The sequence below is a fragment of the Clupea harengus genome, unplaced genomic scaffold (genome assembly GCF_900700415.2).
Source record: "Clupea harengus unplaced genomic scaffold, Ch_v2.0.2, whole genome shotgun sequence".
In the NCBI taxonomy this organism is placed as follows: Eukaryota; Metazoa; Chordata; class Actinopteri; order Clupeiformes; family Clupeidae; genus Clupea; species Clupea harengus.
In genome coordinates this window covers 562-15,000 of record NW_024879702.1, presented here as the reverse complement: position 1 = coordinate 15,000, position 14,439 = coordinate 562, and the positions used below count along the sequence as shown (strand labels likewise).

The window sequence follows — 14,439 nt, the reverse complement described above, 5'->3', positions numbered from 1 at the left end:
AGTACACTTTCTTCTCCATGGTTGACATCTGTGTGTGAAAGAGCTTTTTAGCCAACAACTCTTCTAAACTCAGCCAGCAGCAGGGCAGAGAAACAGAGAGCCAAAGGAGGAAGGACAGACAGGCCCTTCTAACCTTCGGCATGTTCAGCCCTCTTCTCTTCTCTTCTCTTCTCTCCTCCACTCTCCTCTCTTCTCATCCGCCCTATTTATTTATTTATCGATATTTTATTTATTCATTGAATTGATTCGAAAATTCAGACTGTGTGGGTGTACGTGTGTGGTGTGTGTGTGTGGTGTGTGTGTGTGTATGGTTTGTGTGTGTGTGGTGTGTATGGTGTGTGTATGTGGGTGGGCCTGTGTGTGTGTGGTGTGTGTGTGTGTGTGCGTGTGGAAAGTGTATATCTTCAGGTAGGTTCATGTCTGCATATGTGTGTTCAGGGTGCGGGTTGGGGGGTGTTACATTCATTGGCAAATGTCTCAGCATGTGTTGTTGTTGTTTACTGGTATTTGTGTTTTTGTATGAGAGAGAGAGAGAGGATGACAGCACTGTGAGATCAACGTAAAGAGTGAGACAGCCTGCGTGAGTGTGAGAGAGTGAGAGAGTGAGACAGTGTGTGTGAGTGTGAGACAACATGTGTGAGTGTGAGAGAGTGAGAGAGCATGTGTGAGTGTGAGAGAGTGAGACAGCGTGTGCGAGAGTGATGCAGCGTGTGTGATTGTGAGAGAGTGAGACAGCATGTGTGAGAGTGAGATAGCGTGTGTGAGTGTGAATGAGTGAGACAGCATGTGTGAGTGTGAGAGAGTGAGACAGCGTGTGCGAGAGTGATGCAGCGTGTGTGATTGTGAGAGAGTGAGACAGCATGTGTGAGAGTGAGATAGCGTGTGTGAGTGTGAATGAGTGAGACAGCATGTGTGAGTGTGAGAGAGTGAGACAGCGTGTGCGAGAGTGATACAGCGTGTGTGAGTGTGAGATAGCGTGTGTGAGTGTTAATGAGTGATACAGCGTGTATGAGTGTGATAGAGTGAGACAGCGTGTGTGAATGTTTGAGAGAGTGAGACAGCGTGTGTGAATGTGTGAGAGTGAGACAGCATGTGTGAGAGATCCTCTGAGAGGAGCGATACCAGATGAGACAGTGAGAATCAGTGATAGCTAACCACAGTCTGGTATGAGTCAGGGTTGAGGAGAGAGAAAGAACCAGAGAGAGACTGATAGTGCTCTGGGGTCTAGCTAACCACATTCTGGTATGAGGCAGGGTTGATGAGAGAGAAAGAACCAGAGAGAGAGAGAGAGAGAGTGTGTGTGTGTGTGTGTGTGTATGTGTGTGTGTGTGTGTGTGTGTGTGTGATAGTGCTCTAGGGTCTAGCTAACCACACTCTGGCATGAGGCAGGGTTGAAGGCAAGACCATAATGAGGCCCAAGGGCAGTGTGGGCAGGATGCAGCTAACAACCATGCTAACAAGCCAAGTCACACACATATTAGAGGCTGGGGATGAGGCTGGTAGCCCCTGTAGCCCTAGCCACTACTAGCAGTAGTCAGTCACGGTGGCACGGCCTGAAGCCCTGAGCTGTGTCTCTGTCTGTCCTCTCATGTAATCCCATGAGTGCTGTGTGCTTCGTCTCAGCCACTCTCACATGAAACCATTACTGCTGTTCACTGTCACCCTGTGTTCTGCAGCGTATGCCTTTGGTGTGTGTGTGTGTGTGTGTGTGTGTGTGTGTGTGTGTGTGTGTGTGTGTGTGTGTGTGTGTGTGTGTGTGTGTGTGTGTGTGTGTGTGTGAGAGAGAGAGAGAGACAGAGAGCGAGAGAGAGAGAAAGTGCATGTGTGTGAGTATGCACATGTGTGTGTGTTTCAGTGTGATAGTGTGTGTTTTGTCTGTTTCTAGAGACTATATGAGTTTTATGTTTGTATGGGAAACTCTTTCTGCCTATGCCCTTAGTTATGTATCATTCCCCTTCAAGTCATGGATGCATATGAACGAGATTCAACAAATAAAACACAAATACACACAACAGTTCCTGTGAACAACACAATAGCAACCAATATCCTGATTTTGATATAACCAGTACACACACATATCCTCTCTCTCTCTTTCACGCGCTCTGCTTTCCAAGATAAAGTTCAGAGCATGATCTGTGTTCTGTTTTATCAGCTCTACCCAGTTCCGGTTCTCACCTAGCTCCGTTCCTCTCTCACTCTCTCCTTTCAGATGTGAATCACTTAGTCAGTATGACTCAGCTCTGCTCACACGGTTCTAGGTTCCAGTTTTCTTCTAGTTTCTTATTGTCTTTCTCGCTCCATCCTTAAAATACATCTCAGTTACTGGTTATGACTCAGTTCTGTTCAGCTGGTTCTACCAGGTTCCAGTTCTAACTCTTCTACTCACTCTCTCTCTCTATCTCTCGCTCTCTCGCTCCTTTCTCAGATACATCTCAGTTAGCCAGTGTGACTCTGGGTTTCACTCAGGTTGTTCTACCAGGTTCTAGCTCTCACCCATCTGCTCTATCCTTTTGTCTCCTTTCTCAGATACGTCCCAGTTAGCTGGTGTGACACTGGGTTCCGCTCAGACGGTTCTGCTGGGTTCTGGTTCTTGGTCCGGAGGAGGGTTGGAGTCTGCGTTGGCATCATGGGTGGAGGTGTGTCAGTGCCCGGCAGGCTTTAGCGGGCGCCACTGTGAGCTGTGTGCCCAAGGCTTCACCCGCGAGGAGCCCGGCGGAGGCCCCTATGCCCGCTGCGTGCCCTGCAACTGTAACGGGCATGGAGACTGCCACCCTGAGACAGGTACACCCAACACTCATCCCTACACCTCTGGCCTTCTTCCTTTTGATCCCTTTCTCTCTTTCTGCTTTATTCTCTTTCTCCTCCTCTCCATCTTTCCCTATTCCCTATCTCTCTCTCTCTATGCCTTTTTTTTTTTCTGTCACGATTTGTGGCTTTCTTTGTTATTTTCTCTCTCTCGCTCTCTCTCTCTTTCACACAACCAGATAGATGTTTTTAGTGTGTGTGTGTGTGTGTGTGTGTGTGTGTGTGTGTGTGTGTGTGTGTGTGTTTTGTGTGTGTGCGCGTGTGTGCATACGTGTGAGTGTGTGTATGGGCTGGTTTCACATACTTTGATTGGCTATCTGATAATTAGCCAAGCTAGCAGCCTGTCATCTAATCACAGCTAATTTGGGCTTCAGGAGGCCTGCGTGACTGCAGAGTGTCTCTTCCTGCTCCTTCTCCCATGACAGGATTCTCATTAATGTTGCCCTCTCCCTCTCTCAATACTTCTCTTTCCCTCTCTCTCTATCTTTCTGTCTCATTCTCTCTCTGTCTATCTCTTGCTCACTATTAAACTACATCTATCTCTCTCCCTCTCTCGCCATCTCTCCCTCTCTCTCTCTCTGTCTATCTCTCTCTCTTGCTCACTACTGAACTTTCTCTCTCTCTCTCTCTCCCTCTATCTCCCTCTCTCGACATCTCTCCCTCTGTCTCTCTCCCCCTCTCTCTTTCCCTCTCTCTCTCCCTCTCTCACTCTCCCTCTCTCTGTCTCTCTCTCTCTCTCTCTCTTTCCATTATCGCCCCTTTCTAATGCTCTTCCACTCACCCTGTCCTATTGTGCGAGTTGATCTCATAATCTTCCTCTCGGCGGTGCCTCGTCCGCCCCTCATTCTGTTGCCCTCCCTCTCGTTCTCTCACCCCCCGGTGTCTCTGTGGCGCTCTCTGCTACCCCTCTCTCTTTCACTAATCTTCCCCTCCATGTCCTCCGCTCCCCTTCCCATCATCCATCTCTCCTGTGTAATTGCTGTCTCTCTCTAATAAGCCAGGAATTAAAATTCTATCGTTCGTATTATGAGCGTAATATGTGATTAGTTCGGAACAGGACTTTAACATTATAATTTAATGCCAGACAAGATTTCCTGTCTCCTCTAGGAAGGAGACAGAAAGAGGGAGACTAAGGGAAATAGAATGAGGGAGGGAGAGAGAAAGAGAGAGAGAGAGAGAGAAAAGAGACGGATACAGGTGTGATGAGAAAAATAGAGGGGGGAGACAATGAGATAAAACGGGGAGGAGGAAGAAAAAGGCAGAGAGTTTGTGGGAGGGCCAGGGGGAGACGAGAGGCAGAGTGGAGAGAGTAAAATGGAATAAGTGAGAGGAAGAGGGAGAGAGAGAGAGAAAGAAAGAGTGCGTGTTCCGGGAAGACTCCCACTTTGGTCCCTGGAGAAGGAGGCGGAGAACTCTTTTAGTTATTTATGAAGCTTTAGAAACTTCAAAGACGATCGGGTTTCAATCTCAGCAGGTTCCTTCTCAAGGACGTTTAGCATGGCAAAGCCGCCGCAGGTCCGTAAATAGAGCTAGCCTTGAGAAGCACGGCCCCACCGGAGACACACTCACTCATCATTAACACACACACACATCACTCTCCCCCTCTCTCTAATCATCCCGCTAACTGCATCTGCTCCCTGCCACAGCCAAGTGAAGAGCCACGGTGATTTGTTATTGTTGGAGGTGAAAGGGAAAACCAGGTGTGTTTCAGACTGGCCACACCCCCTTGTTAGTATTCGTGTAGTAGGCGGACTTGTGGTATGCGCGTCCTAATCAAGGCCTAATTGGTTGTAATTAGCTAACAGCTCTGTCACAGGGCGCTGGATTTTGTTTTGTTTTGTTTTGTTTTTGGAAGAGGAGGGTGAGTTTACACTGACTGGGCACGAGGCACGAGCCGCTGCAGCTTCCTAATGCTGATTTATTAACGCGCTCCGATTCGTGTCGTTTCTATTTACTCTCAACGCAACACAACAGATTGGAAATGTTAATATTTGCAGTGGAAAAACATGAAGCGGGTGCTTTGTGGAGTGTCACACACACACACACACACGGCTGATGAAGTCAGGTGTATGTCTTTCACATACTCATAGTGTGTCTGTGTGTGTGTGTGTGTGTGTGTGTGTGTGTGTTTGTGTGTATCTGTGTGTCTGAGAGAGAGTGAGAGAGACAGAGTGAGTGTGTGTCCATGGAAATGTCATTCACATACTCATAGAGAGAGAGAGAGAGAGAGAGAGAGAGAGAGAGGGGTGTGTGTGTGTGTGTGCATATGGCCTTCAAATAAGCCTACGCATAGATTGAGTGTGTGTGTGTGTGTGTGTGTGTGTGTGTGTGTGTGTGTGTGTGTGTGTGTGTGTGTGTGTGTGTGTGTGTGTGAGGGTGTACATGCACATGTGTTTGTGTTTGGATTGTGTGTGTGGGCCGCATCGTGAATGCTGCATTGAACGTCACCTTTTTATGAGTAATTTGTGGCACCCCATCCATAACAGGGTGAGAGAACAGCAGTGGCAGCTCATCTTCTGTGAGGCAGAAATGGGGGGTAAGAAGGAGAGAAAAGGAGCGGAGAAGGGGAAGAGAGGAGAAGGGAGGGGAAGGGAGGGGAAGGGAGGGGAAAGAGGAGAGTAGAGGTGAATGGTGGAGAGGAGAGAAGAGGAGAGGGAGAAGAAAAGGGCTTTTTGAAGAGGAAATAAAACAATAAAATACACAAGTGAGAAGCGTTCATTCATCAAGTAAACAAATGCTAATGCAGCGTGTGCTTGCTGCTATGTTTGCTTCCTTTCACACACACACACAGGTTAGCACAAGGGCTGGCGTGACATTTCCAAACATCAGATTGCTCTTGCTTACTGAGAGATGCCAAATGTAGAGATCAGCATAAGGCAGCAATTACAGGAAAGCCATGTCAAGAATGGTCAGAGAGCCAGATTAAACATCTGACCCACACACACACACACACACACACACACACACACAGACACACACACACACACAGACACACACACACACACAGACACACACACACACACACATAACCGAATCGCTACAGAAGCAGCATTTGAATTCATAAGTTGAATTCATAAGCATTAGAATTCCAAACGTTTGAATGGAAGCCACGCTGACATTCTCTCTCAGTCAGTGACAGTGGAGGGGCCTGTGTTCCGGTCATCTATTCTAAAGTATCACAATAGTGCGCTATGCAGGGTGCTGTAATCCTTATGTAATCTGATTAAAGGAAATTATCAGGTCTGGAGCCTCAGAGACAAACTTTATCAAACAAAGCAAGATGAAAGGTGTTTGGGTGGGTGAGGATGTCTGTGCCCCGTGGTGCTGAAATTGTTTTGGGCCGTGCACTGAATGCCTAAATGGCAGTGGACAGATCTTACCTGGCTGAGATGGATTCAAACAAGTGTGGGTATGAATCCACTTTCTTATTATTTAAGATTGGGTATCGCAGGTGCTTGGTTTGTTAATTGACCCAGAATCCTTTGTTTTTAATACGGAGGCTAATATAAGTACAGGTTATAACTCATCAAATGAATGCATATCTGTGTAGCCCTGACTGTCCTGAAATAAAACCAATATAAAACCAGCATGTACTGTATGGCTACCTCTTATCATGGGCAAGGTAGAAGCTTTGTGAAATGATTCTGAAAGAAGCCTAAGAGTCAGAGGGCTAAGAAAACAGCACAGTGGGGGCCACAGTGCCTATTCAGACATGTTCTGTGTTTGGTAACGCATTGAAATTCAGAACTCAGTAGGGGGAATGACATTTTCATGCTTTTTCAGTGGCACACCACGAGACCCTGTTCAGAAAACACTGTCCTTATAAGCACTTTTGTCCCAGTAAATACATTTATGCAGAACTAAAGTGACAGGACTGGGGTGAACAAGGGCCTTTTGGGAAATGTAGGTCTCTCTTAACACCACACACACAAATATTCACACGTATAAGGTACAACACACACACACACACACACACACACACACACACACACACACACACACACACACACACACACACACACACACACACACAGCATTTCAAAAGAGAGAAAGAGAGAGAGACCTCCACAGGAGTCTGTTCATAGTTCTTTCTTCACACTGTTTTAAAAAAGAGTCTGAGGGGTTTTGTGTCACCAAGACCCCCAAAAAACTTTCTTTAGTGCCCATGACATTTCACATGTAAAAAAAGATGGTGAATAATTCAGAAAAGTGCGGAGTGCCATAAATGTCACAGGAAGTGTGTGTGTGTGTGTGTGTGTGTGTATGTGTGAAAGAGTGTGTGTAATCTCTAAGCGGAGGATGTGAGGAGAGGATGACTGTACGCAGGGTTTTGAAGTCAAGAGCCCTTAGGGCTAATTTTGCTGGGTAAATACACACTTTCTTACAGCAGACGGTCAAACACACACACTCACAGCAGACAGTCAAACACACACTCACAGCAGACATTCAAACACACACTCACAGCAGACAGTCAAACACACACACTCTCCCTGGCAAGTCACTCAAACACACACAAGGCGTCCACTGAATGTTGTGTGTATTTGCTTTGGTGTATGTGTGTTTGTGTGTGTGTGTGTGTGTGTGTGTGTGTGTGTGTGTATGTGTATGTATGTGTGGGTGTGTGTGTGTGTGTGTGTGTGTGGGTGTACGCACCTCTAAATAGTTTTTCTTCAATGACCTTTGGGGCCATTTATCCAAAGACGCATGATGAGAAGATGCCAAAATGATTGCCCGTATGAATGGATATCATAGAGTAAATAACAGTGTAGTGTCTGTTGGTCGCTTTCTACTGACAGAAATGATGTTGTGCTGTGATAGAGCCAGCATAATATACTGTGTGCTTGTCCCTGCTGTGTGTGTGTGTGCGTGTGCGTGTGCGTGTGCGTGTGCGTGTGCGTGTGCGTGTGCGTGTGTGTTTTTGTGTGTGTGTGTGTGTCTGTTAAAGCCACATGCTAAATTCTGTGTGGGAACTCACAGAATCTTTTTGGTTTAAATGCAGAAATACACAGCAGGACAGATCTCCTAGTCAAACCCCTTAGGTCTTGATCCTTTGACCAGCAGTGGTGTGGGATCTGTGCATGCGTGGGGATATACTGTAGGTCTGTTTGTGTGCATATTTAAATGTTTACCTGTTATACATCAGTGTATGTCTCTACTAGAGAATGTGTGTGTGTGTGTGTGCGTGTGTGTGTGTGTGTGTGTTTCCACATCTGCCTCAGTGAGACACATCTGTTTTGTGTTAGAGCGGGGGCGGCATCAGCATCTGAGGGGGCAGAACAGCAGATGGAGGCAGCCTCCTCTCTTACACACACACACACACACACACACACACACACACACACACACACACACACACACACACACACACACACACACACACGCACACACACACGCACATGCACACACACATGCACACACACACACACACACACACATTCACACATGCACATACACACACACACACACAGACACACACATTCACATACACTTATATATATATATATAGTACTGTCCAAAAACACATTCATTTTTTTACACACACACACACACACACACACACACACACACACACACACACACACACACACACACACACACACACACACACACACACACACACACACACACACACACTCTCAAACACACACACATGCAAACACACACACACACACACACATACAAACATCCACACACACACACACACACACACACACACACACACACGCTTGAGTCTCTCAGGAGTTGCCTTGAGTGACAGCTTAACTCCCCCTGAGTGGAGTAAATCAAAGGGAGCACCTCCCGTCCGTGTGTGCCCTCCTCGCCTCCATGCCAAGAGTAGCAGTGAGCCTTCTGACTTCTTACTGAGAGGGGCAATAGGAGGGGCAACGGGGGGGTACACCTTCCTCTTCTTTAAAGCCCCCATATCTCCACAGGGTGGGGGTCACGACCTGCAGCATCTGGTAGGAAAAAAACTTTCAGTTGGTAGAAAAGAGAAGAAAAATGAACAATGTGTGGACTAAATGTTTCTGTTTTGTTTTCTTAGTTGTGTGCTTGAGAGTTTGTCTTTTGTTCAGCTTTGTATACAGGCTGCAGGAAGAACATACTTTTTTTATCAAACCCATCATGGTGGAAATGTAATTAAAGCATGTAGGTTTGTATGCGTTTAGATCCACCTCTTTCTACTTATACTGTATATGATCACAGCACACATACATACACACAGCACTCTCTCTACCTCTCTCTCTGTTCCAATCTCTCTCCCTCTTTCTCTCTCTCTCTCATACAAGCACACACACACACACACACACACACACACACACACACACACACACACGCACGCATTTCCACATTATTTTCACATTTACACACAAGCACACACCTCCTTGTTTTCCCAGACCTCCCAAAGACTGCAAATGAAATGCCTTCTCCAATCTAATTTATCCGAATAAACAAACAGATCAGGAGACAGAAGATGGGTATGGGCCGAGAGAGAGAGAGAGAGAGAGAGAGGTATATTTTAGTCCAAATGAAAAAGAGGAAAAGAAAGAAGTGGAAGAAAGAGGTAGAAAGAGAGAGAGCAGTTTGTGTGTGTGTGAGAGAGAGACAGAGGAAGAGAGCAGAGTGTTTGAGAAACAGAGGAGAAAAAAAGAATTGGAGGAGAGGAAGAAGAAGGCGAAGGAGAGAAAGAGAGAGAGAAGGAAAGAAGAGACAGAGAGACCCTTTCAGAGCTTCACTCTTCTCCAGGGGCTCCACTCATCCTCTCATCCCTCTCTTCTCTGTCATCTACAGTCAGAATTAACCTCCCTTAGGAACACTGGGGTTATTTCTCTCTCTCTCTCTCTCTCTCTCTCTCTCTTTCACATACACAGAGAGAGAGACATGCACACACACACACAGACACACACACACACATACACGCACTGTCCCTTAGGAAGCCAGGGCTTTCTCTGACTTGACCTCAGTTATGTAGTGTGTGAGAGGGTCTGTAATTTGGATGGATAGAGAGCGAGAGAGAGAAGAGAGAGAGAGAGAGCGCACGGGAGAGAGAAGGGAGAGAGAGAGAGTAGAGGCAAAGATAAGTGATTGGGAGGTGGAGGAAAGATACAGTGAAGGAAAAAGGTTCTAAATTAGTGAGAAAATCTAGAGTGGAAAGATGGATGGAAAGAATTTGGTGTGGAGATAAAAATGAAGGGAAAGTAAAAGTGAAAGGGAAAAGAGAGATGAAGAGAACTGGGTCGGCTTTAGCAGAGGCATGGGCAGGTCACCCCAGACAGGAAATGATGATAATCAACAAATCACAGAGGCCCTACTCTCTACATTCTCAACTCCCCGGACTGAACACTGCTTAGCTTAGGCACATCCACTCATGAAATCATTGAGTGTTTTAAGTGGATGGGTAATAATGGTTTTAAGCTAACGTTTGTCCCATTGTTCAGACGTAAGTGCTTGGTTTTGGGTGATAGATGGCACTGAATTAGTCAGCCCACTGTAGAAGCAATAATGATCTTTCGGTGGCACTGCATGCTTCATTAGGTATCTGCATAATTACAGCGCGAACTAATGGACTTGACTCTCCTGCGGCTCCGTTGTTTCTTAGCGGAGGGGAAACCCGCGTGCGTTATTAGCCCTAGAAATGTATTTGCCACTTGCAACAGAGCTGGTCTCGTTTAAAAATAAGACAAGAAGATAAAGGAGAAAACCAAAGGAAAACCCGAGTCAGCATGCTAGTGGAGCAGTTAACGAGGAGAGATATAGTGTGTGAGTGTAACAGATCAAGCCTAGTTCGGCTGCAGAGTCTGATGCTGTCTGTTTAATGTGTGTGTGACACAAGCGAATGTCTATGGTAATCAGTATTGCCAAGTGGGCTGTTTCTCCTCATGTAGCTGGTCAATTGCAATAATGATAATTTAATCATTTCCCATTTTCTTGGGTGTTGGTCTGGTCCTAAAGATCGTCTGATTGGCTTCGCCTCCAAGAAAAGATGGCTGTGTGTGCGTGTGCGTGTGTGTGTGTGTTTCTTCCAGAAGAGGAAAGAGGAGAAACTTGTTAAAAAAAATTCTCAAAGTGCTTTGGGGTAGATTCGGCAATGTCACCTCAAAGAATTGTCTTTGATTGTGTGTGTTGGCTTGAGGGTGAATTCTGACCCGTAGATATTCTATGTTCAGTCTCTCTATGTCCTGTTTGTGGTGAACATATGTTGCAGTTTCTGATGTGTTTCCGTGAGGACAGTTTATGTGAACCCTGCTTGTAAATGCAGCCACGACTCCTACAGTAAAGACAAGCTGCCACTGGCCGTGTTAGTGAAGCATCAGGCACATTGTACATATTCACTATAGGGAAGTTTAGCGCAGTTTGTGGCCGCTAGTGAAGTGTTCCCAGTTCAAAGTGTCAGAGAAGAGTCGTGACAGAGACAAATTATTTAATTCCCTAATTCAGTCATTTAATCATGTATCCATTCATCCAACCATCCATCCGTCCATCCATCTGTCCGTCTTTTCATTCATTCATTCATTCATTCATTTATTCATTTATTCATTCATTCCCTCGATTACCTGTACAGTCACACACACACACACACACCCCTTTAATTCATTTATGCATTCATTCATTAACTCATACATTTATTCATTCATGCGTTCATTCATTAACTCATACATTTTGTAAATCAGGTTGCAGCTGTTTTTTGCTTTATCGCCATGTTGTCATGGTAACCGTTGACCTTAAAGAGGTTGTGAGGTGCGAGGATTTTTGTATTTTTTCGCGCCATTTTTCTGTAAGTGCAGTTTGGTGGGAGCTTATGCTTAAGATTCCTGTCATGTAAGCATGTGTGTGTGTGTTTATGTGCCACTGTGTTTGAACTTCTGCATTGTATCTCTCTCTCTCTCTCTCTCGCTCTGTCTCTTTCTCCATGTGGGTGTGTGTGTGTGTGTGTGTGTCTGTGCATATTTTATTTTGATTATATTTTGGGTGAAAAAGTTTAATTTGTCCTTCACTCAGCTGCTTATCATTATTTTAGTCTCCGCCATCTATGTCACACGCACGCACGCACGCACGCACGCACACACACACACACACACACACACACACACACACAAACAAACATAGGCAAAGGCACACACACAAACTAAATTAATCCATTTATGTCTGCCCTATTGATGAAATATTTATTAGCACTTCTCAGTCAATTCTCAACTCAACATTTTTGTTCTTTTCTTCAATATCAGCCTCTCCCATCCAAGCAGGCTGCTTGTGGGACTCGGCCTTTATCAAATATTGCCAGGGAGTGGAGTATTTCATTGCGGGGCCGAGTGGCAGTAAATCGATTAGAGTGGCCAAAAGCGGTGGCGGGCTCCTGGAGGAATATGGACATGAGGAGTAGCTGTGAAGAGATTGCATGTGTGGAGGAGGGTGGTGAGGATGTCTCCAGTACGGGGCCATCCAAATGAGTGTTTGCAGGGAGGACACGAGCTTGGTAATCTCCTTCACTACAGGGGGATTGTGCTCGACTTCTTGAAGGTCTTCTGAACCTCATTCATGTCTTTTCTCCCACTTTTCCTCTCTCTCTCTCGCTCTCTCCCTCTCTTTCTATCCCTCTGACGTCTATGCTTAGCGTCCCTAAAGCAATTACAATCTAGCTGAATTTAGATTCCGATTTTGCAGTTCTCACTTTGCAGTTCTCTCTCTTCTCTCTCTCTCTCTCTCTCACTTCTCTCTCGCTTGCTGTCTCTCGCTCTCTTCCATAGCAGTTACACACTGCCTCCTGCTGGCCATAAGCTGTAGTACATGCCATGCCCTGGATCTGTCAAATGAGCAAGTCAACACAGTGTTCACTCCTCACTGTGCATGGTTTGATGTCTTTACGTTTGTGTGTGTGTGTGTCTGTGTGTGTGTGTGTGTGTGTGTGTGTGTATATGTGTTTGGTCCCACGAGTGAGTGACACATCGCATGTGCATGTGTGGAGAGAAACCGAAAGACAGAGGTGAATCAATGAATCAAAATGGATTCTGTCACTCCCAATTGCATGTTCTGGGCTGCTTTTTTGTGGAAACTGGCAGGGTGTGGAACTGCCTAGCTCTTAAAAAGTGGCTCTGGAGGCTTCAGCCGTAAACATTCAGCTGTACAGAGAGAGCCTGCTAGAGATCCAATAGTTTGAAGACTGTCAGACTGCCTTCAAAAAGATCATGATCCCTACTTTCATTTCTCATATCTTGATCGGTGTTGGTGCCTCATTGAGCTTTGTATTATTCTGTGTGTGTGTGTGTTTGTGTGTCAGAGAGAGAGAGAGAGAGAGAGAGAGAGCGTTGATGTTTGTGTGTAATAAATAAAGTGTGTTATAGTCTATGAGAAAATGAAATATAAAGAGAAAGAGTGTGTGAGAGAGTGTCTGTGTGTGTGTGTGTGTGTGTGTGTGTGTGTGTGTGTGTGTGTGTGTGTGTGTGTGTGTGTGTGTGTGCGTGTGCGTGTGTGAATGCTCTCTTTTGATTTGTCAAGTGTAAGGGTAAGCACTGCACACTTCCCGAAATCTCTTATCTGTTCATGAGTGTGAGAGAGATGCAGAGAAGGAATGAGTGAGAGAGAGAGTTAGAGAAGAGGAGGAATGTAAGTCAGCTTGTGTTTGTGTGTGTGTGTGTGCGTGTGTGTCTGTGTTTGTGTGTGTATGACAGAGGGAGACAGTTGAGATATAAATAAAATAAGATAGTGAAGTGTGTGTGTGTGTGTGTGTGTGTGTGTGTGTGTGTGTGTGTGTGTGTTTTCTCATTTCCTCACCCAAACACACCACCCCATATGTGTATGTGTTTGTTTGTTTCAGGAGTGTGCACCTGCACAGGCTTCACCACCGGACCAACCTGTGAGAGATGCCTGGATAGTTACTACGGCAATGCCTTGTTTGGCAGTTCCAGAGACTGCCAGCCTTGTCCCTGCCCAGACCGTACCAGCTGCGCCCAGCTGCCCGATACAGGGGATGTGGTCTGTACCAACTGCCCCAGTGGACAGAGGGGTGAGTCAAACATCTCTTACCGCTCAGCTAAAGCAGAGGAGAGGAGAAACACACTTCCACCACCCTCACTCAGAGATGGAACATTTTTGAGTCAGATAGTAAAGAAAAAATGTCCTTGTCTTTGTTCCACCCATCTACTTAAGAAGGTGATTTGTTTTGCTACATTAGCCCCTTCCCTTGTGCTAATTAGCCAATGCTAGTGGTTACCTCCAAGGCCCAGAGATGACTTTTAATTTGTGACTGTGGACTTCCTGCACCATCGCACACACTGCTTCATACTAATTACTCCGTTTGAAATGGTCGCCTCAAAGAAAGTAAGGTATTTTACTGTCTTTTACAGTCCACAGATAGTCAGGCGCTCCTCTCCTTCTGAAAGGAGTGGATGTGGAGACTAAGGGGGGGGGGGGGGGGGGGCTCCACACAGCTAACACGCTCACTAACATCTCCTCTCTTCTTCTTCTCATCACTCTCAACAACAAACCACAGTCTCCAACCCCCCCCCCACCCACCCACCGCCTCTAAAATACATCTTCACTTGCCATCATTCCTGGGAGGGGGGGGACATGTTTGATGACAGTGCGCTTTAGTGAGTTTAGTGGCGGCGCTTGGCTCAAAAGGATCCGTAATTACCAGGG

The 14,439-nt window shown here is 46.0% G+C and overlaps 1 protein-coding gene across 1 annotated transcript in view; it reads left to right on the top strand.

Annotated features, from left to right (window-relative positions):
• The window catches only part of LOC122129923 (laminin subunit gamma-3-like), an 85,910-nt gene extending 71,753 nt beyond the window's left edge, over positions 1 to 14,157 (top strand). The window contains 2 exon segments of the mRNA XM_042704651.1: positions 2,527 to 2,781; positions 13,616 to 14,157. Coding sequence (XP_042560585.1) covers positions 2,527 to 2,781; positions 13,616 to 14,004 — 644 coding nt within the window. The 3' untranslated portion in view covers positions 14,005 to 14,157.
• The last annotated feature ends 282 nt before the right edge of the window (positions 14,158 to 14,439 follow it).